The following is a 23,358-nucleotide window of genomic DNA, read 5'->3' on the forward strand; positions in this document are numbered from 1 at the left end:
GAACTCTGAGGATGTTTGGATGAATGTGAAGCTGAAACAAAGTGTTGACAGATGTTTGTTTCAAACAGGAAAATGAGCAGAAATAAATCAGCTCTGAACAAACAGCCGCCTGTCATTATTATTATGGTCTGTGCAGACAAACATGCGCTGTTTATTCACTCAAACTAATCTATTCTGTGTTTTTCTACGTTCAACAGAAAATGTGCTGCGTTCACTGACTCCATCCTCTCTGACTGTTAGTGACACAGTTTACTGCTGTGGAAAAGCGGAGGGGACGTAACAAAAGCGGAGTGAAACGGAGTGCTGTGATTGGTTAGAATGTTTGTGGCTGTGGGATTGTGGACCCTCTGTCCCACAAGCCCCTCCCTGGTTTTTCCTTCCCGAAGTTTTTCTCTCCTGAACTTTGACGCTGATCGTCTCCGTGTGAAGCTCCGTGTTAAGGTAACGTTAGCAGTGTGTAATGTTTTCCTGGCTAACATCAGCTGTGTGCAGCTTAGTTCTGCACAAATCTGCCGCTTCATAGTTCACGGTAACGGACTCACAGCTGGACCAAGAGGCTGACCGCGCCCTGAGCTCTGAGTGAGGCCGCTGTACGTGACGTGGAAACAGATGTTTGTGCCTTAAAAAGGAAACATGCTGTGAATATTTGGTCTGTCGTTTCTTTCTCTGCTGTCGCTTTGATTTTAAGAGGAAAAAACGTTTTCAGTTAGTCTCTGTGTTTCAGGCTCTGAGTGTTTGTGTAGGAATCTGGACTCTCCTGAAAGAAGTAAATGTAAAGTTAGAGTAAAGTTGTTTGTCATCGTGTGTCTGGGATGAGGTCACATCAGAAACATGTAACGTGAGGTTCACTAAATGGTTTGGAATCTCTCTGAATAATAATAATAATAATAATAATAATAATCATAATAATCATAATAATAATAATAATTAGGAACAGAAACACGCAGGCCCAGCGTCATTAAGTCACTGAGTTATTCGGGAGAATAGCGAGAAACTCCCTCCTGCAGCTGCGCACACTGACGTCAGCGCTGCACAGCTGCTCTCAGTGCACACAGGTGACAGTCAGTAACCAAGGATACAGGTGACAGGGAGGGTTTCTCTTGGATGAAGAGTCCCAATAAAAGATCTCAACTCATTAACAGACAAACTGGTCTCTAGAGTAACTCGACTGGGTACCATATGATCCACAGATTTACACAGGTGTGCAGTGATTTGTGTGTTTCATCTGAGGACTCACAAGCGTGTGCTTCAATCCACACATCCCAACCTGAATAGATCCTCACCATGTATACTCACTTTATGATGTTCAGCTTCACAAATCAAAAACCTTCCTGTGCACAAATATCTAAAACATTTCTCTCCATCACATCCACGTGTAGTTTTGAGACAAATATCGCTGCCAGCTTCATGCAGCTTTCCACAAACTGAGCTACGTTTGTCTTACAAATAAACAGATTTATCAGCATTTCCATTTTTTTCCTTAAGATTTTTTTTGTTGCTTAAAAAAAAATCAACTGTAACAACGATGAAGAACTCAGTGCTCTGTTTGCTTACATCAGCATCATCCTGTGACTCCAAGCTTTACTTTTCACTCTTTAATATTTTATAAACATTTTCTGAGCAGCATTAACATGAGTTAGCGTAGCTAGCAGAGCAGCTAGCAGTTAGAGTATGAACTCTGTAAGCAGTCAGCTCGGTCCTGGACATTGTTACTGACATAAAGCTACAGCCATGTTTGACCTTTGTAGGACTACAGTAATGGAGGATTTGGAGGCTGAACTTGGCTCTGTGACACTTTTTGTAGTGAACTGATGAAAGCTGTGTCTCAGATGGATGTTAGTCCAACACATCAGACACGACCTCTGCAGCTCTCAGCTGATGTGCACATGAATGATTTGTGTTTCCTCTGCAGGTAGAAAGTGTGTGTGAGCTGAATTGAGCAGCATGGATCAGTGTGAGGACAGAGAGGAGGGAGTCCCTCCCTCTAAAAGCACTCTGTGTGGGGAACATGAGAGCCAGACCAAAGCTCAGAGGTGAGATGACCATCTCTAACTGTCCATGACTCTTCTCCATGTCACAGCTCAGCACTCACATCACTGCTCCATCATTATTCACAGGAACCCACCTGGACCTCCACCGAGCTCTGTGTCCTGTAAGAGTGACGCGTCTAAAGATGAGCCCTTTAACTTTAAAGTCCAGCCTGTGTCTGCTGCAGAGAGGTGAGCTGTTAGTAACATGAACTCTTTGAGTTGGTTGGTTGCTAATAGACACAGATTAGTTTATGTTAGCTAATTAGAGACAGAATGACTTAGTGGAGAATAAGAACACTGAAGCTAAAAGATCTGTCTCACTGTTGTGCTGCTCTTTGCTGCAGCAATGAGTTTATTTAAAAACTTTCACTCTGGAGAAAGATAAAAAAGGACAGGAGCTTACATTTAAAGGTAAAGACTGCTTAGTAGTGTTGGATAAATTGACAATATAAATCTCACATATGTTTTTAAATCAGATATCGTGTGAAATTTGTTGATTTTCTGACTGTGTTTGTGAGCTGAGAGGAAATGAAAATGAATTTGTAACAAAATCAGTTTTGTCCAGTTTTCCTGTAAAAAGCTGAACTCTAATCTAAGAGGATGTTACTGACAGGAAACAGCTGCATTATCTGCAGTCTGTGTGATCACAGCTGCTTCAATCATGTTTGTGTCTGCAGAGGTCAGAGGTCACAGTCTGCAGGGTCCAGCTGTCCGTCTGTGAGGAGTGACTGGTCCAAAGGTCAAAATCCAGACTTCAGTGGTGAACCTGGACCAACGAGGTCAGAGAGCTGTGATGACTCCTTTACATGTAGGGCTGTGCGATATGACCAAAATCTCATATCCCGAATTGAGAATTCTATCGTCCGATAACGATATAAATCACAAAAATGTAACATTTTCTGTAAATTCTGTGAATCTCGGGCAGCTCGTGTTGCGTGAAGTGTTTCCAGCTGGGCGTCATGTAGCTGGAGTCGAGTGTTTTAACCGATGCATGAAACGATACATTTTTAGACATAAGTTGTAACGGCCGCCGTTTTCTTTGTGAGTATTTATTACACGGCGTGCTGCGGGGAAAAGCCTCTTCTAACGTTTGAGTCTAAGGTTTATTTTTTAGCACATGGCGGCTCTTTTTTTACTTCTCATCCATAAATAATCTGTTCTTTCACGTGATTCAGTTTATTTTGAAAAGTCTCAACAGGATCTTGAGCTTTATTGTGAAAGGTTTATGTGGAACATAAACATGCAGACACGTGATGGTGTTACCGTCGTTGTTGCTAACGACAACGTCCGTCCGTAGTGTGGTTATATTAAATATAAGAGAAAGAGAGAACTTTAAGAAATTAATATAGACACTACAGTGACCATCAAAACGATGAAAAAACGAAACACGAAACAAACAATAGCGTAAAATTAAACCATACACGTTTTTATATCGCCATCCGATATATATTGTTATATCGAACAGCCCTATTTACATGTTTGTGTTTCCTGGATAAATCTGACCTGAAACATCCTCAGATTGTTACAAAGATTCATTAAAAAGAAAACAATGAAAGAGAAAACATCCAAATGTTAGACTTGGTCATTTGCTGTTTGAGGACAGTGATGCTCATATCTGTGGGGAAAGTGTGACCTGAGTGGGTTCATGTTTGTCTTTAAAGAGCTGCTCTGATTCTCTTTGTGTCTGATCTGTTAAACAGTCTGAGAGGTCTGAAGCGAGACCGATCAACTTTAGACCAGACAACAAACGACGGAGGCTCCAGAAAAGTGCAATCAAACGATGAGTTTATTGACAACGGAGAACAATCATCAGCCTATGGCTTATTTGCTCTGACAAAAATACACTGGGTTCTGGTTTTATAGCATAGAGGATCACACCCCCACATACACGTCAATACAGGTCAAAAATACATTGTGTACAGTCATTGTTTACAGACAAGGGTACATCTCGTACATCTCTGATAGCTATAAACAGACATATAACAGACATATAACTTCTCTTTTTGATAACACCTTCCTTTTAAGGTAATAACTTCAAGCTTCAGGGCCCCTAAGAGCTAATAATGGACCATCGAAGAAGCAGAAGACACTTGGGCCTTCGCTCAGGCCTGCTACTAGATTTATGTATTGTAAGCATGCATGCAATCAACCTGCTATGTTCTCATCCTCCCTCAACATGTATCACCTGGACACTCTCACCAGTGAAGCTTAAAACCCTCTTGGATGGAACATCAACTCTAAACAAGCACAGATATGCATTGTGTATAAAATGATCATAAATAAACCTGTGAATAGAAAGGTTAATGTGATGACAAACATATTCAATGTGTAGCCGGAGGGGCTACTCGCTTTTTTCTTTCTCTCTCGCCCCCATTTGCGCTACTGCTTTCTCTCTCTCCCTCCTGTGCTTGCTCCCGCTGCGTGCTTACGTTAACTAGGAGCCCACCTGTATATTGATTACAGGGCGGCGTTCACCTGTATAAAGAGAAGCCGGGTTCTTTCGTTGGATTATTTCCTCCCGAGCTTCTGGTGCGATACAGCGGTAGACGCTGGCTTGCTGGTTAAATTACTGAGGCGATCAGGTCATGTGATTGCTACAGGTAGGTCTCCTCTTCGATTTCTGATCTCTCCCTAACGTCGGCAATTAGTAGTTATATTTCTGCGGCCCGCTACAGCGCGGCTGTTTTTCTTTCCTTTGCTCCAGCCGTGGTGAGGAGACGCGTGAGTGCATCCGCCGTGCAGTACAGCGCCTCCAAGTTCTGGGGTAAGCCGCTTATTTTATAGCTGCTAGTTTTGTAAATTAAAGAAGACTAAGGTTAGTTTTGCCTTTTCTTATTTGTAGGGTTTGATTGCTGCCGTGCCCTCTCGGGGACCAACCGCCTGCTTTGGCTACGTAGAGAGTCGGGCACCTGCCCTGCTGCTGTCTTGTTTTGTTGATTTTGTTATATTACGGTTAAACTGTCGGCGGCCCAGTTTTCCCCTGTAGCTTGCCTTTCTACGCCCTTTTGGACTATTGTTCGCTCCAGCTTTTGTGGCTGGCCGGGGCGATTCTCGGCCGTATACTGGGCCGGTTATACGAACTGGTACTGCCTTTCCCCTTTCTCCCAGCTGTGGGAAGTTGTGTGAGACCGAGCAGACCAAGGATAATCGGACCCAGCACCAGCTGTGGGCTGGTTCGCCGAGTGAAAGTATTTTTAATCAGTGCTCTGTGGTGTATAACTGGGTGTGTTGTATCACCGATTTTTGTTTTCTTTTAATTGTTTCTTTCTTTTGTTTTCTAGGTTGAGAGCTTGTTTATGTTCCATGTTTTTATCCTTTTTAATGTGTTTATCTCGTGCTTTTATTTCAGCGAACTGAGGATTTACCAGCGGCCGTGGGACCTCAGGTGGTGGGTCGTTTTCCACACTTCTTTTGTTGTACAGCACCAGGTGAATAGACCATAGTAGGTTTTTTTTGTGTGGTTCTTTTGGTCCACCGCTGCTGGTAAGTCCCAGTTGTATTTATTTTTATTGTAATTTGGGACACCGTTTTAGATATTTAGTGCGCTGTTGTTTTGTTTTTCATTTTACATTAATAAATAAAATTGTGTTTATATTTGAGTTGGCCTCAGTGTGCATCCCTGAACCTGTGCAAATGTTGTTGTTTTAATTACATTTCATTTTTAAAGTTCATATTTCCTGGGGGCTAGAATTCCCCCTCAGGTGGCGTTGTCAGTTTATTATTTCTTTTATAACCCCGCCGACCACTTGGTCACAAATGCAATATGAACCCTGTAAACAATATTACTGATAAAATAATACTGTAGAACATGTTATTAATGCATTTATCATAAGGCAGAGTATATGGCAGCAATAAAAGAATCTCTGAATCCCAACAGGTCACACAGAGACCCAGCAGCTAAAGCCTGGATCATACTGGCTGCTGTTACTCCATCAGGACAACACTGAACCACAGTGCTGTTCATGGAAATCAATCAGTGCAACTTTACACTGGATTACCAAAAGTACTGACTCGTCTGCCTTCACACATGTAAACTTGAGTGGCATCCAATTCTGAATCCACAGCATTTAATATGATGTCAGCCAAGTGTTGATGACAACTTTATTTTTGGCTAAATGCAGTCATGCAAGTACTGTTGCCCTGGCAACCACCAAACCTATAGTAATCAATCAGATTGTCAGATGGAGAAGCGTGATTGGTCCAGAGAACACATCTCCACTGCTCTAGAGTCCAGTGGCCGTGTGCTTTACACCACTGCACCATTGTGCTTGGGCTTGGACGCAGCTGGTCGCCATGGAAACCCATTTAATGAAGCTGTTCATGAGCTCATCTGAAGGCCAAATGAAGTCCTGATTGGCTCTGCAGAAACTCTGCACTTCATCATCCACTGAGCCCACTCTGTGATTTCCACTTCATGGCTGAGCTGCTGTCGTTCCCAGTCACTTCCACTCTGTTATAATCCCACTAACAGCTGACTGTGGAACATTTAGCAGTGAGCTCATTTCACAGCTGGACTTGATGCACTGGTAGCATCCTGTCACAGCACCACGCTGGACTTCACTGAGCTCCTGAGAGCGAGCCTTTCACAGATATTTGTAGAAGCAGTCTGCATGCCTGGGTGCTGATTTGGTACATATACGGTCATCGAAGAGACAGGAACACCTGAGTTTAGTGTTTTGGAAGGTGAGTGAATTCTGTTGCCAGTATCCTCCTGAAAACTGAGGCCAGAAGACTAAACTTTTCTTGTGGCCACCAAACATGAGATATCAATGGAAAGCCCAGGATGTCCTCTATCTAACACATCAGGACTTAGTAGGGTAGCTCGAATAACTCAAAAGATATAGACTGAAAACAAATGTCCTTCACAGAGGACATAAATAAGCTGGTTCTCACGAGGATTCTAGGTATATGAAGTAAGCTTCAACAAACTCAAATATGAATCTTTTATATACATACTGTAGATCATCCACCGTGGAAATACGTATTTACACTTGCTTAGAGACATTTAATGTTAACTAACACACACACAAAACCTAAAAAGAGGAAGCGTTTTTAACACTCGGCCTCATTGGTCCGGCTGTGAGTCCGTTACTGTGATCTATGGAGTGGCATGAAGAATATAAGCAGCGGCCTCTGTTGGAAGGCTTTTATTGTGAAGTCTTTTCAGGAATCAAATTCAAATCAAATCAAATTCAAATTTTATTTGTCACATACACAGTCATAAACAGTACGATATGCAGTGAAATGCTTACACAACTGCTCGTGACCTAAAGAAAAAAGAAAAGGCTATGAATAAGATAGGAAATAAATATGAAAATTAAAAAGGGTAAATTTAACTAGGAAGGAATAAAATATATAAGTTAAAGTTGAAAATAAAATAACTGTACAACAAAATACACAATACACAGTGTAGAAATATATAAGAATGTATGAAGAAATATAAATATATATATATATATATATATATACAATAACAGCAGCGAAATAATATGCAGTGCAAATATGCTTAAAGTGATTTAAGTCATGAAGTGTAAACAAAGTCCAGAATGTCCAGTGTGTGTGTAAGAACCATATGTGTGGGTCAGTACTATGTGGTGGTGTGGTTGAGAGACCGTATCGCCTGCGGGAAGAAGCTCCTCCTCAGTCTCTCTGTGTTGGTCTTCAGGGAGCGGAATCGTTTTCCTGACCTCAACAGAGAGAACAGTCCGTTGTTGGGATGGCTGAGGTCCTTCACGATCTTCCTGGCCTTGGTCCAGCACCGCCTGCTGTAGATTGAGTGCAGGTCAGGGAGCTCAGCTGATCGCACAACCCTCTGTAGAGCTCGTCTGTCCTGCATGGTGCTGTTCCCGAACCAGGTTAAGATGTTTCCCGTCAGGATGCTCTCTATGGTGCAGGAGTAAAAGTTCCTGAGCACCTTGGAGGGCAGTCGGAAGTCTCTCAAGCGTCTGAGGTGGTAGAGACGCTGTCGGGCCTTTTTCACCACGGTGTTGATGTGACAGGACCATGACAGGTCCTGCGTGATGTGAACTCCGAGGTATTTGAAGCTGTCCACTCTCTCCACTGGGCACTCGTTGATGACGGGGGTCTGGTAGTTCCTCTCCTGTTTAGTACTGAAGTCCACTATCAACTCCTTTGTTTTACTGATGTTTAGAAGGAGGTTGTTCCTCTGGCACCAGTTCTCCAGATTCCTAACCTCCTTCAAGTAGGCCGTCTCGTTGTTGTCAGAGATCAGGCCCACCACGACGGTGTCGTCAGCAAACTTGATGATGGTGGTGGAGCTGGTAGTGGCCACACAGTCATATGTGTACAAAGAATACAGCAGGGGGCTCAGAACACACCCCTGGGGGGCTCCAGTGCTGAGAGTGGTGGAGGCTGAGACATGTCCACCCATCCTTACTGGAATGGGCGGACTATATGAATATATACTAGAAGTATATATTCATAGCAATCTGCAGGCAGATCACTGAGTGTTTAATAAGACAGGCAGACAGGAAAAGCAGCTCATTAGTGTTGATGAAATCAATGAAGCATCACTTTGTTTGCAGACCTTCAAACAGAAAAGTATCTCCACTTTTTCTCTGTGACCATCACAACTTCTGCACCATCTTTTAAATTTGAATAGTTTTAGCAACTGTTAGTGATAAAGAAATGTGTTCACAGAGAGAGGAAGATGAGTGGCGTTTGTGAGGAGAAGCAGCTGTCCTGCTGTGCGTTGTGTCAGGACGTCCTGAAGGATCCAGTCTCTACCAGCTGTGGACACTGGTTCTGCAGACAGTGCATCTCCTCATACTGGGACCAGTCTGCTTCATCAGGAGACTCCTCCTGTCCCCAGTGTGGAGAAAGATCCAGAAGCAGAGCTGGACTGCAGACAGCCAGTCAGAGCAGCTGTGTACAAAGTAAGACTGAACATCTGTCTGCTGATGGACTCATTTCTGAAAACTGGACTTCTTGTTGTTGTTCAGACATTGAAGAGTTTTCTTTCTGTTTTTCTTTCTTTCAGCAGATGTTGGTCTGCAGGAGGTTTTAGATGAACATAAGATCAGTCTGAGGAGGAGATGTGAACGTGTGACTGAAGGAAGTGATGAAACAGGAAGTAGAAGCCTCCTCAACAGGATCTACACTGAGCTCTACATCACAGAGGGACATAGTGAAGAGGTTCATACCCAACATGAGGTGAGGCAGCTGGAGACAGCTTCCCAGATGGACGCCCTCCATGACGCTCCAATCAGGTGCCAGGACATCTTTAAAGCCTTACCTGACCAACAGAGACCCATCAGAGTGGTTCTGACCAACGGCGTGGCTGGTGTTGGAAAAACCTTCTCAGTGCAGAAGTTCACTCTGGACTGGGCAGAGGGCTTGGAGAACCAACATGTCAGTGTGGTGGTTCTGCTTTCATTCAGGGAGCTGAACCTGATCAGAGATGAGCAGTACAGTCTTCTGGAGCTGCTCCATGTTTTCCATCCAACATTACAGAAGGTCACAGCAGAGAAGCTGGCTGTCTCTCAGCTTTTGTTCATCTTTGACGGCCTGGATGAAAGCAGACTTTCATTGGATTTCACCAACAGGAAGCTGCTGTCTGATGTCACACAGAAGTCATCAGTCAGCCAGCTGCTGACAAACCTCATCCAGGGGAATCTGCTTCCCTCGGCTCTCATCTGGATAACTTCCCGACCCACAGCAGCCAATCAAATCCCTCCTACATGTGTTGACAGGCTAACAGAAGCACGAGGCTTCACTGACGCCCAGAAGGAGGAGTACTTCAGGAGGAGATTCAGTGATGAAGAGCTGTCCAGTAGAATCATCTCCCACATGAAGACATCCAGGAGCCTCCACATCATGTGTAGAATCCCAGTCTTCTGCTGGATCACTGCTACAGTTCTGGAGCACATGTTGACTACAGAGCAGAGAGGAGAGCTGCCCAAGACCCTGACTGACATGTACTCACACTTCCTGCTGGTTCAGACAAAGAGGAAGAAGAACAAGTACCATGAGGGACATGAGACGAGTCCACAGGAGCTGACGGAGGCTGACAGGGAAGTTCTTCTGAAGCTGGGGAGGCTGGCGTTTGAACATCTGGAGAAAGGAAACATCATGTTCTACCAAGAAGACCTGGAGCAGTGTGGTCTGGATGTGACAGAGGCCTCGGTGTACTCAGGAGTTTGTACAGAGATCTTCAAAAGAGAGTGTGTGATCTTCCAGAAACCAGTCTACTGCTTTGTTCATCTGAGCATTCAGGAGTTTCTGGGTGCTGTCTACATGTTCCACTGTCACAGTAACGGGAAGATGGAGGTGCTGAAGGACTTCCTGGAAAATAATCCAGATGATCCTTACTATTACATTTCATTTTCAGATGATTTGTTGAGGAGAACCATAAACAAATCCCTCCAGAGTAAAAATGGCCACCTGGACCTGTTTGTTCGCTTCCTTCATGGCCTCTGTCTGGAGTCCAACCAGAGACTCTTACGAGGTCTGCTGGGTCAGACAGAAATCAGTGCAGGAACCATCCAGAGAGTCATCAACAACCTGAAGGAGATGAACAGTGATAAAACCTCTCCTGACAGAAGGATCAACATCTTCCACTGTCTGATGGAGATGAACGACCTCTCAGTACATCAGGAGATCCAAGAGTTCCTGAAGTCAGAGAACAGATCAGAGAAGGAACTCTCTGAGATCCAGTGCTCAGCTCTGGCCTTCATGCTGCAGATGTCAGAGGAGGTTCTGGATGAGTTGGACCTGCAGAAGTACAACACATCATGGCAGGGACGACTGAGACTGATTCCAGCTGTGAGGAACTGCAGAAAGGCTCGGTGAGTCCAGATGTGATCATCAACATCATTGATCAGTGTAGATCAGTAGTTTAGTTCTTCAGATATACACAGTACTAAACGACTCTCATTAGTTTGAGTTTCTCAGATAAAATGATGTTTTGTGTTGATCAGGAAATGTGTGTGTGCACTTAGCATGATCCTGCATTGGTAGTCGTACGCTGCATTGTCGTAGACTCACATCTACATGTAGTACCTGTGTTGTGTCATTAGGGGGCAGTATTTTAAATCTGCTGGTGTTGTTGGTCATTCAGACGCTGCTGTTAGAGAGACAGAAATAAGAATCTATGAAGAGCTTCTTTGTAGTTTTATTCTTCTTTAGGCAACTGTGGGCTGTTATTGGTGTGTGTGTGTGTGTGTCTGTGAGTTGTAGTTAAAATTTATTTATTTAGCGCTTTTCACAGATAAAAATCACAAAGTGTTTCACAATACATAAAAATAAATGTCTTCAGCTGCTTCTTAAAAGAATCGATGGAGTCTGTACAGCGTAAAAACAGGAGAAGAGAATTCCACAACCTTGGTGCCACTGCCTGAAACGTCCAATCACCACGAGTTAAATCGAGTGCCTGGGACCACCAGCAGTCGAGTTCCGATGACGGAGCAGGCAGCCAAGCAGAAATCCTTCAAGTTAGGGCTGGTCCATATTATACCCTTCACGGGAATACCGGTACAATGTTAGGCAACGATAAGAAAATGAAATATCGCAATAGATAATAATGGCTGAAAAAGCATGGCGGTAACGGAGAATGAGAAGGGAGAAAGCGGATCATTCAGTGAAACGGACGAACAAGAATTGGTTTCTAAAAAATGGTGCCACTTCAGTGATGTGGAACTGGATTGGTGTTTGTCCGACAGATGCCCACCAAAGCACTTTTGTTTTTTGTAGAACATGCAAGTAGGCCGTCGTTATTGCCGTATTTGTGGGACTAAGGTGCTCATAAATTAGGGTGACAATATTTTGATTTCCAAAAAAGAGGACACTTGGCCCTGTCATGAAGAATTTTATTAATACTGTTTGCTTAAAGAAAAATTTAACATATTTAAATAATGCCTTCTCTCTGCGGTAAATGAATGGTGAAATGTCTTATAGGCTTTTACAAGTCAAAAAGTCAAAAAAATTATTTAAAAACCTGTCAAGAGATGTATTCTTAAACACTTCTTCAGTTGAGAATCAGAGAGGAGAAGCACAGTTTTACTTGTATACAAGGGGAGCTCTCAGAGCGCTCGCATGGAAGCGAGGTCTCCAAGAGTCCGCTCTCCCTTTGTCCTGCTCTTTATTATATACACCAGTGGGTGCGTTTGTTCATTACATTGGAATGTGGATGTGTGTGTGTGTGTGTGGTGTCAGAGTGTGACCCCGTGAGGACTCCCCAAAGCTGGTGCCAGGAGTCCAGCGGTACATCTGAACAAAAGGCACTTAGAGTAAAACAGATATACGTGTGTTTGCTATACCACATATCAGTAAGAGAAAATACGACCTCTCCTAGGAGGTTTGTGATCAATGCCAGAACACTTGCAAACAATTGCAAATAACATACTAAAAATAAACCTGAAAAATCTGTTTAGAACAGCGTGCTATGTTGCAAAGAGTGAACTACCACTGGCAAAATTGGTTCCACTTGCCTCTTACCAGTGACTTTAGTGGAAATTTCAAATTCAGGATCTGATAGAATGATTCATGTTCTACACAGTTCTTACAAGTTCATAGAAATTTCTGTTCAATTAGAACCAAGTATTTGAGTTGATGATTGTAATTTTTATACAATGTTGTAATTTGTGTTTTAACAATTTTTTGAGTGATGTTTTGTTTCCGTTACAGTATTATAGTATAATATTGTAACGGAAACAAAACATCACTCAAAAAATTGCTCTCTATTTTATTTAAATTTATTTTGGGCTACCACAAACTGAAGAGTCCCTGCTCGAAGGGCTACCAGGGATTTTGAAGTTTTGCGAGCCCTGCTGTTCCATAGTTACTTAAGTATGAGAAATGCCACAGTACTGGATTTCATTAAGAGCTCAAGGAGTGACTTCAACTGAATGTAGCACTATGACAGCATTGACAATAGCTTCAGTCTCGGTGCAGGCACTTTTTTGCTTTGTTAAAGTCTGGAAAGGCTTCTTTTTTTAGCAACAGACAAGTGCAATCCATGGGTCTGTAGCTATTGTGACGCTTCATAATATGAAATGCCAGTGCACCTTCTGCTGCAGATACAACAACATCCTCGTTTTCCCCAGGTGTAACAAAGAACTCAGTCAACTTACTAGATGCTGCACACTCTGTCCCGTCTGTGAGCGCGGAACAACTACTTACAACGCAGAAGTTCGGGAACGAAGTTGCACATAAGGGTCCTCTGTATGCCTATAGGAAAACCTGGACATTTCATCCATCTCAAAAATCCCACCGGACGCCCCGGACAGAACGTGAAAAGTGGACATGTCCGGGGAAAAGAGGACGGTTGTTCATCCTACGTAAATCTGGGAGTAATCTGGGTCCTAAACACCGTCCGCTTCAGATCCCAAAGTCAAATGAACACTGCAGCATCACTGAGAGTTAAAAACGGTCTAAATTATTTCTTCTTTAATAAAACGATCAGCATTGCTGCTTTACCAGGTGTAACTATGAAGCTTAACATCCAGGCATCCATGAAAACAGAATTTATTTATTACATTTAATGGAGTTAGAAGCTAGCAGGAAGTTAGCGGAAATTAACTCGCTAGTTTCGCTAGTTACCTAAGCATGATATAGCACAGACCTTCCCAAAGTGTGGGGCCCGCAGAGCCATTGCAGGGGGGGGACAAACAAAGAAAAACAACGCTTGGACACTGCTAGCACTGGGCGCCCACACAAACGCAAAGCAGGAGATGAAGCATCGCTGAATATGTTTCCAAACCAACTTCATTCTAAGCCAAAGACTAGAAAATATGGTGAAGCAATTCTGCCCTTTGGTTTCACCTGCACAAGTGCTGAGGTAGGTCTCCCTGCAGAATTGGTATTACATTCATCGGGAGCACGCTTTGGACTGTCAAAATCCCAGACAAACAGTATCCCACATTCTTGATTTTTAGTTCACAAACACTTCTTGTAATGATTAACTACTCCTGGCATTTTGGAGATGTTAGCTCTTTATACAGTAAAGTTACAGCGGGATACAAATAATATCAGGCTGATCCTGACACAATTTTCTCCCCGGACCAACAGTATCCAACAGTTTTGCAGAGGGATTGAAAAATGTATTGAAAGCAATGTTGAATATTATTACACAGGAAAAAAAACAACTACATGTAAAATAATGACACCGTGATGCCTCTGCCTTTCTAAATAGAGAGACAGTAGCTGGTGTGTATATGTAAGCGTGTAAAACCTGAAGCTAGTCAGATTAACAGTATTTCGTCTCTATCTGCTGTTCTGCTATTCTCATCTCATGTAAACAATAACGTGGTGCAGAGCGTGACGTGAAAAAAGGCATACACCTTTGATGTTGCGTGAAGAACTCTGTATTCCTCGTCCACACGTAAACGCAAAAAAGGAGTTTTAAAATATTTTTATTTGGCACACTGCAGTGTAATGTTGCAAAGCACCTCTTTTTAACTTCAGTGGATATTATACATGGTTATGCTCAGGATGTGTCAGCCCATTTCTACTGCCTTTTGGTTAAACTTTCAGCAAGGAATTTGCATTTGCACTGTTAAATTTTTATATAGCTTTAATGCACATAAATAAACAGCTGCTTGTTTAAGTGAAAATAAATGGATGGATTTTTTGTGCTAGTAAAGTTGTGGAGTTCTATTTTGTCTAGCATCAATTATATCGTCAGTTATATCTTTATCACAAATTTTTTAATACAGTGGAACCCAGACTTTCAAATACCCTGTTTCATGAAAAATTCAAGTTACGAAGGCACTGAACAGCAATATTTCTGCCCGTGTTACGACAAAATGCCCCAGTAACGAAATCCACTGGCTCTGATTGGCTGAGCCTACAATGCTCACAATGCCTTCTGAATCCCGTGACAACCCTTTGGCCCCCACTTGAACAACGTATTGTTGTTCTAGTAAGCAATTAGCCTATAGCCTATCGTTCAGCATCGCCTCACTCAAAACGCGCAATGGGTGCTTCAACTTACAAAAATGTTTGACTTACGAAAGACCCTCGGGAACGAATTAATTTCGTAAGTCGCGGTTCCACTGTATATATCGTGATAAATATTTTTGGCCATATCGCCTGCTCTACTTCAAGTAAATATCATCCATGCTTTGCTGCCATGTCTCAGTTAAACACATGAAGTTTAGAGATTTCTTCATAAAGTGATTGTTTAAAATAAACGATTTGTTAGTAATCGAGCAAGCGTTAAGCCGGGCAAACTGGATCGGGTGAGGAACACACAAACGGGGGAGGAAAAGTTTTCCTGTAACTGTCCCTGCTGTTAGAGTAGGTTTTGTTGGGATTAAATAATTTGAAGTGCCTCAATAATGCTGTGCTTTGTATTAATAAGTGTTAACCTCTTCGACATGTCAATGGCTGTGAACAAAGAGAAACGTGTAAATAACTCATGAAAAAATAAAGTTGCATTGAAACCAAGCACACCATTGTTTTTCTTGTGACTGTTCCAATAAGTTTGATGTGTCACATGGCCCTCTTCCTATTGAAAAAAACAAAAGTTTTATCCAAGATGGCCGACTTCTAAATGGCCACCATGGTCACCACCCATCTTGAGGAGTTTGCCCCCTCACATATACTAATGTGCCACAAACAGGACTTTAATATCACCAACCATTCCCATGTTATTACGGTGTATCCATATAAATGGCCCACCCTGTATAGTGTAGTATTAAGTGGACACGGCCTTCATCATGTGTATGTGTCACTAGTTCTCCATTAGCTATTTGAGTTGATCATGTTTGTGATAATGAGGAAATAAAGTAAGACACATAAACATAATCGTTGTGTCATGTCAAACACAGTAAGAGGAGCTGAAGCACAGATGTGAAGAGCAGATGTTCATCAGATTATGACATCACTCTGTTTTGTCTTCATATACATTCAGTCTGTTTATAATGCAGATTTTCTGCTTTTATAATAACACATTTATATTTTCTATCATCACAGACTGACTGAGTGTTGGCTCTCAGAGTCTCACTGTGAAGTTGTGGCCTCAGCTCTGAAGTCCAACCCCTCCCATATGACAGAGCTGGACATGAGTTGGAACGAGCTGCAGGATTCAGCAGTGAAGCTTCTGTGTGCTGGACTGGAGAGTCCAAACTGTCGACTGGAGACTCTGAGGTGAGTTCACTGACTACAGCTGTTGTTGTTTTTCTATGTTTCAGGTCTTTGATGTTTGAAACTTTCTTTAGTTCCTAAATGATCAAGATGTGTCTGAGGACAAATGTGAAGAAGTTTGAGTGCTTTCATAAATGTTGTGTTTTGTCAAATGACTGAACAACAGTTTATTCTTTTGGCTCCAAATAGAAGTGACAGACTTGAGCAGGGTTCATTTAAAGGCTGACAGAAGTGGAGTGGTGACGGGGAGATGTTTGAAAGGACAGTGTTTCAGCCTCCACAGGTTCATGTTGTGCTCCATCAGTCAGTGAAGATGAAGTCAGTCCTGATGAGGCTGTAGAGTGTGAGGGATGTGAATGAGGCTGTTGAAGATCTGACTTGTTTCATTATCCAACAATGAAAACAGGAAACAGAGACAGCTGGCCTTCAAAGTAAAAGCTGCTGCTTTTGAAACGTGTTGGTGGTAAAATGTAAGAAGAGCTGAAGCACATAAATGATCTACGTGCCTAAATATTAAAAACAGTTGTTATATGTGTGTGAGTGTTGCACAGCTGATTGCCGATGGCTGCGCCTGTTGCAGTGTTGAAGGTGTTATGATTCAGGTGTAGATGTAATGACTCATTCATCACATTTATTCCTTCCATGAAGCTCCTTTTCTCTCACTTTGGCTCAACGTTATTAAAAACAAAAGAACTGTTTTCACTTTATAAAACATCTCACAGTCTTTCTGCCTGTGTCTGACGCCTGTTGCATTATGGGTAACAGGGATTCAAGGCCAGCCAATCAGAGCAGAGTTTGACAATAAAGCCAAAGAAGGCCTCCAGTGAAGGTGGGACATGATGCTGACATGACTGCAGACTGGAGCTGAACCAGGATCTGTCAGTTCCATGTAATTCCATCATTTTAATGTCATTATGTTGTGGATCAGTTGTGGAAACACCACTGCCTATTTTATTGTTCACACTAAAGCCATGATGGCTCCATGTGGCCACGGCCGGATGAGCCCTGGGCACAAATGTGTGATGGACCCTCGCCAGCTGGATTCGATCGCTCGACTTCTTTTCCTTCTTCAATAATTAGACATACAGGGCACACAGTGTGTGTACAGAACAGCTGGAATCATTATGGAGGCCTCACTGGAATATGGAAGCATCACAGTAAAACTTTACTGAAGCTTTAAAGTCTCTCATATGAAATGAGAAATGAAGCAGCCAGAGCTTTTTTATGAGTGGAAATCCACTGTGACTGTGAGCTGCTGCTACAGCCTCCAGATTAGCCAGCAGCTCATCCTGCTCAACATTTTCTCACCAACTTTAATGGAAGTGTGATGCTTTCAGCTGGAGTGATGGTCAGGGTGGCCTCCCTCTCCTCTTCTTCTCCTCTTCCTCTTTCATTTGTAAAGCCACTTCTGCTGCTTTCATTCATGTGGAAGTCCTGTAGCTGAGTTTGGGAGAGACTAACAGCCTCGGCAGCAGAGGGGAGAAAGGCTGTAACACCACCACTTTACTCTGTTCTACCTGTCACATCATGTTATCAGAAAACATATATATGGTCATGTTTTTACTATGTTTGTCTTGAAAAGCTAAAATGTAAGAAGATCACATGGTGCTCTTTATTATCATGTTGGTTTGTTTCCTGTCTCTTGGATGGAGCCCAGCTGTGCGTGGCCCCTGGGCCTGAGGTCAGAGTGTGTGCTGGATAATCCGGCCCAGGATGAGGCCAAACTGACATGGGATGAAATGTCTGTCACGTTTGATCTTAGTGTAGTTTCATTTCTGCCCAATTTCAAAACAACCAAGCTTTTTTCTGTCTTTTCTATTTTATACTGTAGACTTTCTTTGATACTGCTTTTACTTTGAAGGGGAGCCTTCTCTGTTAACTGTTCAGGTCGGATGCTTCGGTGTGTTGAATTGTGTTACACGTCTGGGTCCAAAATTCACACGTTTTTCGACTGTTGAAGAACGAGCTCACAGCTGTCATTTGCGTCAGCACAATAATAAAAGCAGGAAATCCCATCAGCTGATTCATGACAAACGCCACTTTCTGCTTCATCATTACCCAGGGTACCTCTGTGATTATTCTAATTCTGTGTGGCTGGATTAATCCCACATGGACCAATAACACTGGTCTTTAAACACCAGGTTATCCTGCTGATCCAAGTCCAACACTGAGTTTGTAAAAACATGTTTGTCAATCATTTTGTTTGGCTTCTGAGAAAAATGATTCAATAACTTCCTGCTAATACACAACATTTCATCATATTTCCTCATAACCCTCTTTTGTCTGACCATTTGAATCCTATTTGAATTTGCAATAAAGGATCCACAGAGTTTGGTGACAATAATGACAGTAGATGTTTGTGTGATGGAAGCAAATGAGTGTGTGATGTTCTTTCAGTGTTGCACTTTGTAGACGCTCCCTGAGCACTGGTCTCACAGCCAGCTGCACATAGAGACCAGTGTTGTTAGTCCAGGTCAGAAGATGACTTGTTGGAATGAAAATGAGCTTGTAGTTTGTCTGCTTTAATAATGTGACTGGAAAAAGGTGTTGGACTTCAAATATGTCCATTTCTTTCACACTTCACCTTTAAAAGTGAAGCCATGTGGTTCTTGGAAGGAAAACACGACTTTTTCAAGTCTTTGTCATGTTTTTATGAAAAATGTACGACTTTAATGTGAAACATTCAGAGTTTTTTCTCTTGTTTGTTTGAAGCTGCTTCCTGTTGGCTTCAGCTGTTTGGAGTTTCCATTTTCTAAACTTCTACATTCTGAACCTTCTTCAGCTCTGAACAGATGATGAAACACTGAATGATTTCAAGCTCACACTTTGTCTAATAAACTTACATCTTTCATTCTTTATACAGATTGGACCGCTGTGATTTGTCAGAGATCAGCTGTGATTATCTGGCAGCAGCGCTGAAGTCCAACCCCTCGTATCCCAGAGTGCTGGACCTGAGTGGAGACTACAACAACCTGCAGGATTCAGGAGTGAAGCAGCTGTGTGTTCTTCTGGAGAATCCACGATGTCAATTTGAAACTCTGAGGTCAGTCATCATGTTTTAGTTGTGAGGATGTGAACGTTGTGCTGACACTGTGGATCAGAAGGCCCACAGACCAGACAGGAAGTCTTGTTTGGCTCTTTGTAGAACATCTGATCCTCTGAGTCTTACTCAGTAAATAATGCAGAGTTCTGAGCTGATGTGAGTGAGGGGACTCAGGCAGCCTGACAGACTTCATGTCCATGTCTTCCCTGCTTTTCCCGATACAAATAAACATGAGTATCCTTGTGTCAAAAACTGTGTGTGGCAGGCACAAATGGAGGACCCAAAATGCAGACTCCAGGAGACGAAAAGTACACTCAAAACAGATTTATTGCCAGACAAAACAAAACCAACTAAACTGAAGATACACAACAAACTAGGCAAGATCGCAACACAAAACCGAGGGAGATTCTGACATAAAAACACAGAAGGATAATGAAGGAAGTGAGAACAGAGCTGACACAAAGTAACATGACGCCACAGTGGAAGCAAAATTCAGAGTTTTTTCTCTTGTTGTGTTTGTTTGAAGCTGCTTCCTGTTGGCTTCAGCTGTTTGGAGTATCCATTTTCTAAACTTCTACACTCTGAACCTTCTTCAGCTCTGAACAGATTATAAAACACTGAGTGATTTCAAGCTCACACTTTGTCTAATAAACTTACATATTTCATTCTTTATACAGATTGTTTAACTGTGGTTTGTCAGAGATCAGCTGTGATTATCTGGCAGCAGAGCTGAAGTCCAACCCCTCCCATCTGAGACTGCTGGACCTGAGTGAGAACTACAACCTGCGGGATCCAGGAGTGAAGCATCTGTGTGGTTTTCTGGAGAGTCCAGGATGTAAACTTGAAACTCTGAGGTCAGTCACCATGTTTTAGTTGTGCTGAGATGAATATGATGTGAAAGTTGTGCTGACACTAAACTGCAGACATCAGGCTGATATTATACTGATCCACACTGAGGATCTTCATGGTAAAGTCTGTTTTCTTCTTCTCTGGTTTAGTCCATTGACTGCAGCAGAACAATGTTCGCATATCAAACAGTGATACTCAACCTACGGCCCATTGCCCTCCACAGGATGCAGACCAGACTGATTAACTGTGTAGTGTTCTTCCTCACAGTTCTAAGTATCAGACACTACAATGAATAATCCACAGCTGACTCTCTTTAGCAGGTCAAAGGTCACGGCACACAGCAATCTGTGAAACAGAAACAGTTTGGAGCAGGAATTATTGCACATTTACCAACTGACACTGCTGCATCACATGCTGGTTAATGCTTACTAATGTTAAACTGTGATTTATTTTTTGTATAAATGTAAACATCTGCAAATGAAATCTCTCCTCTGAGCTTTGACTTCATGAATGAGGAAATGACTATTGTGTCTATTGTGTTGAACACAGTAGACACAACCAAAGAGCGCCACACGCCCCTAGCTGGTCGCGTGCACATTCGCACCTCGGACCGCATCCAAAGCGAACTGGTCGCACTTTAAAAAAATGCAATTTTCACGTGCATGAAGCGGCAATGTGGGAGGAAGTATTGCCAGGTGGTATGTTTGCAAGATGGCAGCTGTCAAGCTAGCGTTTGAAGAGAGAGGCTCCCTCTCTATTTACTGTGGAGAGCAGAGCAGCAGCGTAAAGGACGCTTTAGTCATTAGCCATTAAAAAAATTTATTTCGAATAATATTAAGATGCTCAAACAGATTGTGAAATAAATAAATAGATAATGAAACACTGAATGATTTCAAGCTCACACTTTGTCTAATAAACTTACATCTTTCATTCTTTATACAGATTGATGAGGTGTGGTTTGTCAAAGATCAGCTGTGATTATCTGGCAGCAGCGCTGAAGTCCAACCCCTCCCATCTGAGACAGCTGGACCTGAGAGGAAACTACAAGCTAAAGGATCCAGATGTGAAGCAGCTGTGGGATCTTAGGGAGAGTCCAGCGTACAGACTGGAGACTCTGAGGTCAGTAGAGTGATGGAGTGAGTGGGTGGTGCTGTCAGCAGTATTGTACTAAACACTTCCTGTTTCTCACCTTTATGGTCACCATAGTAATGGCTGACACGCTCTGATCAAACGCTGTCAACAGCCAATCAGCTCTCTGAACAAAGCAGCACGCAGACCAATGACTGCATTCATTTCCAAGTTTAAAGCAGTGAAGAACACAGTCTGTAGGTGAGGAAGAATTTAGTGAGAGCAGATGTTTGGATGGAATTCCTCCAGTTAACAGCTGGAACCGTCCATCTGGATTGTTGGGCTTGTTGTTGGGGTTCCTACAGAGCTCAGAGTGGACACACCAAGGTTCTTCTAATGAATGAAAGTCCAAACTCAAACTAGGAGGGAAAAACATTTTCATCAACTTCAATAAAAATCCAAAGATTAGAAAAAGTGAAGCAACAATGAGTCCTAGTACAGTCCCAGCACTGAAGTCCCTGCTGCTCTTTATACTGGATGTGCTGCATCACTGACTGACAGCTGATGAAGAGTCTCTGGAAACACTCGTTTATCTCTTCTGCTCTTCTTCCTTCTCTCTGCAGGTGGAGGTGATGATGGTAAACAGGACAGTGTGTGTGCTGAGAGAGGAGGAGCTGTGTCCTGATGATCCAGAGAGGTTGAAGCAGCAGCAGCTTGTGTGTAGAGACGCTCTGACTGGGCCATGTTACTGGGAGGTGGAGAGGAGAGCTTCATCCAGCAGTGACTGACAGAGGAATGAGAAGAAGTGCAGATGACAGTCAGTGCTGCAGAGTGAACTGCTCTGAGAACAGCTCCACTGTCACACACAATGTAGAGTCATTATGCAAATGTACTGTTTATAAGGTTGGAAACCTGCAGTCAGCTGAGACTGAAGAAGTCACTTGGATGCGTGACGAAATGTTTCTCCCACAAAACGCTACGTCCAGATGAACAGATTCAACTTTTGGAGAGATACTGACCTGTATGTCTCTTTATACTGTAGATGTTTAATTCTAAGGCTACTAAGAAACTTTTTTTTCATGAACTGCAGATGATGAAATCCTCTTTATTTGAGAAAGTGTCCCTAAGCTACTGTGGCTCATACTTACTGAGTTCCCTAGCTACTTCTTTACTACGTCAGTAAACTTTTTGAACAAGAAAGGTATGGTAGATTTAAAGACACATTAATTGAATCAAAAGGCAAAAAAATGGAATACATTTTATGTGGCTGTTCATATTATCCAACAAAGCGTGAAAATCCAAAAGCTGCTGCAATCCTTTGTATTAATGATCTCTCTCTCTCTCTCTGCGTGTGTGCGTGTGCAACGCTGCATGTGCTACTGTGTGTGTGTGCTCACACAAGGAAGGTCATGGCAGGAGCTTTTTTAAATGCATTTCCAATCAGTTTTTTGTACAAGAAGTACATTGGAATAAATGTATTCTTTTTGATACTTTACAAGTATGAAACTAAAGATTTTAAGTTCATGCACGTTGTGAAACAAGAATCTAAATCTTTGTGTCACAATGATTTCTATACAAACATGTTGTGTATGGGGATAATGTGAACAATCTGCATCTCTCATGTTTCTCTCATGTATAAAAACAGCTGCTTTTAAAAGCTGATCCAATCAAAGAAACATGAACTTCCATATTGATCAGATCAATACTTACAGCTCTGTCACTAACATCTCCTTGAACTCTTCACTGATGGTGGTTTGTGGCCCTCTGCTGTTGATAAGATGAACTGCATGATATCACTTTAATGAGCACAGATGGCATGAAGAGTTTTTAAATCTGCTTTATCTAATTGTTCAATTGGTCCTGTTCCAGGAAACAGTAGGTCGTTATCACCAATTGGTGAGCCCGATCGCTGTGTCGCTGTTGGAGGGATGACGATGAATCCAGATCCAGTACAGGCAATAAGAGGTGAGGGGGGGACTTCTGTCTCTCTCTGTCCCACCTCTCTCAACAAGGGCTCATTAAATTCATCCCACTTTCATCATTCATTAAAAAACATATTATGCTGACTATGTGATGTAATGCAAGAAAAGTAGAGGTGAATGGATGGATAATACTGTAGCGGGCCAGGGCTGCAGGGGGATGTTATGGACATTTATGTTCTCTTTTGCAGTTACGTTTGTTGTTATGTTGTCATGGTAACAGGTGACGCTCCCTCTGTGTGTGTTTTCCGGTGAGGGAGCGCCTTTTTGTGTTGTTGTTTTT

At 42.5% G+C, this 23,358-nt stretch overlaps 1 protein-coding gene across 2 annotated transcripts; it reads left to right on the forward strand.

The window, feature by feature from the left end:
* Positions 1 to 1,968: 1,968 nt before the first annotated feature.
* On the forward strand, positions 1,969 to 21,780 carry LOC120438113 (protein NLRC3-like). Of its 2 annotated transcripts, XM_039608552.1 has the most exons (10): positions 1,975 to 2,033; positions 2,118 to 2,219; positions 2,708 to 2,809; positions 8,691 to 8,926; positions 9,031 to 10,837; positions 15,966 to 16,139; positions 19,000 to 19,179; positions 19,857 to 20,033; positions 20,971 to 21,147; positions 21,720 to 21,780. In XM_039608552.1, exons 4-10 carry the CDS (start codon positions 8,701 to 8,703, stop codon positions 21,727 to 21,729), a joined length of 2,751 nt encoding a protein of 916 aa, XP_039464486.1. In that variant the 5' UTR covers positions 1,975 to 2,033; positions 2,118 to 2,219; positions 2,708 to 2,809; positions 8,691 to 8,700; the 3' UTR covers positions 21,730 to 21,780. The 2 variants fall into 2 exon arrangements, 1 of the variants encoding a protein (XP_039464486.1); XR_005611676.1 differs by lacking the exons at positions 8,691 to 8,926; positions 9,031 to 10,837; positions 15,966 to 16,139; ... (2 more) ...; positions 20,971 to 21,147; positions 21,720 to 21,780 and adding exons at positions 4,494 to 4,630; positions 4,706 to 4,794; positions 4,873 to 5,629 and having other exon boundaries at positions 1,969 to 2,033.
* The last annotated feature ends 1,578 nt before the right edge of the window (positions 21,781 to 23,358 follow it).

Source organism: Oreochromis aureus, linkage group 3, assembly GCF_013358895.1.
Source record: "Oreochromis aureus strain Israel breed Guangdong linkage group 3, ZZ_aureus, whole genome shotgun sequence".
NCBI classification, from domain to species: Eukaryota; Metazoa; Chordata; class Actinopteri; order Cichliformes; family Cichlidae; genus Oreochromis; species Oreochromis aureus.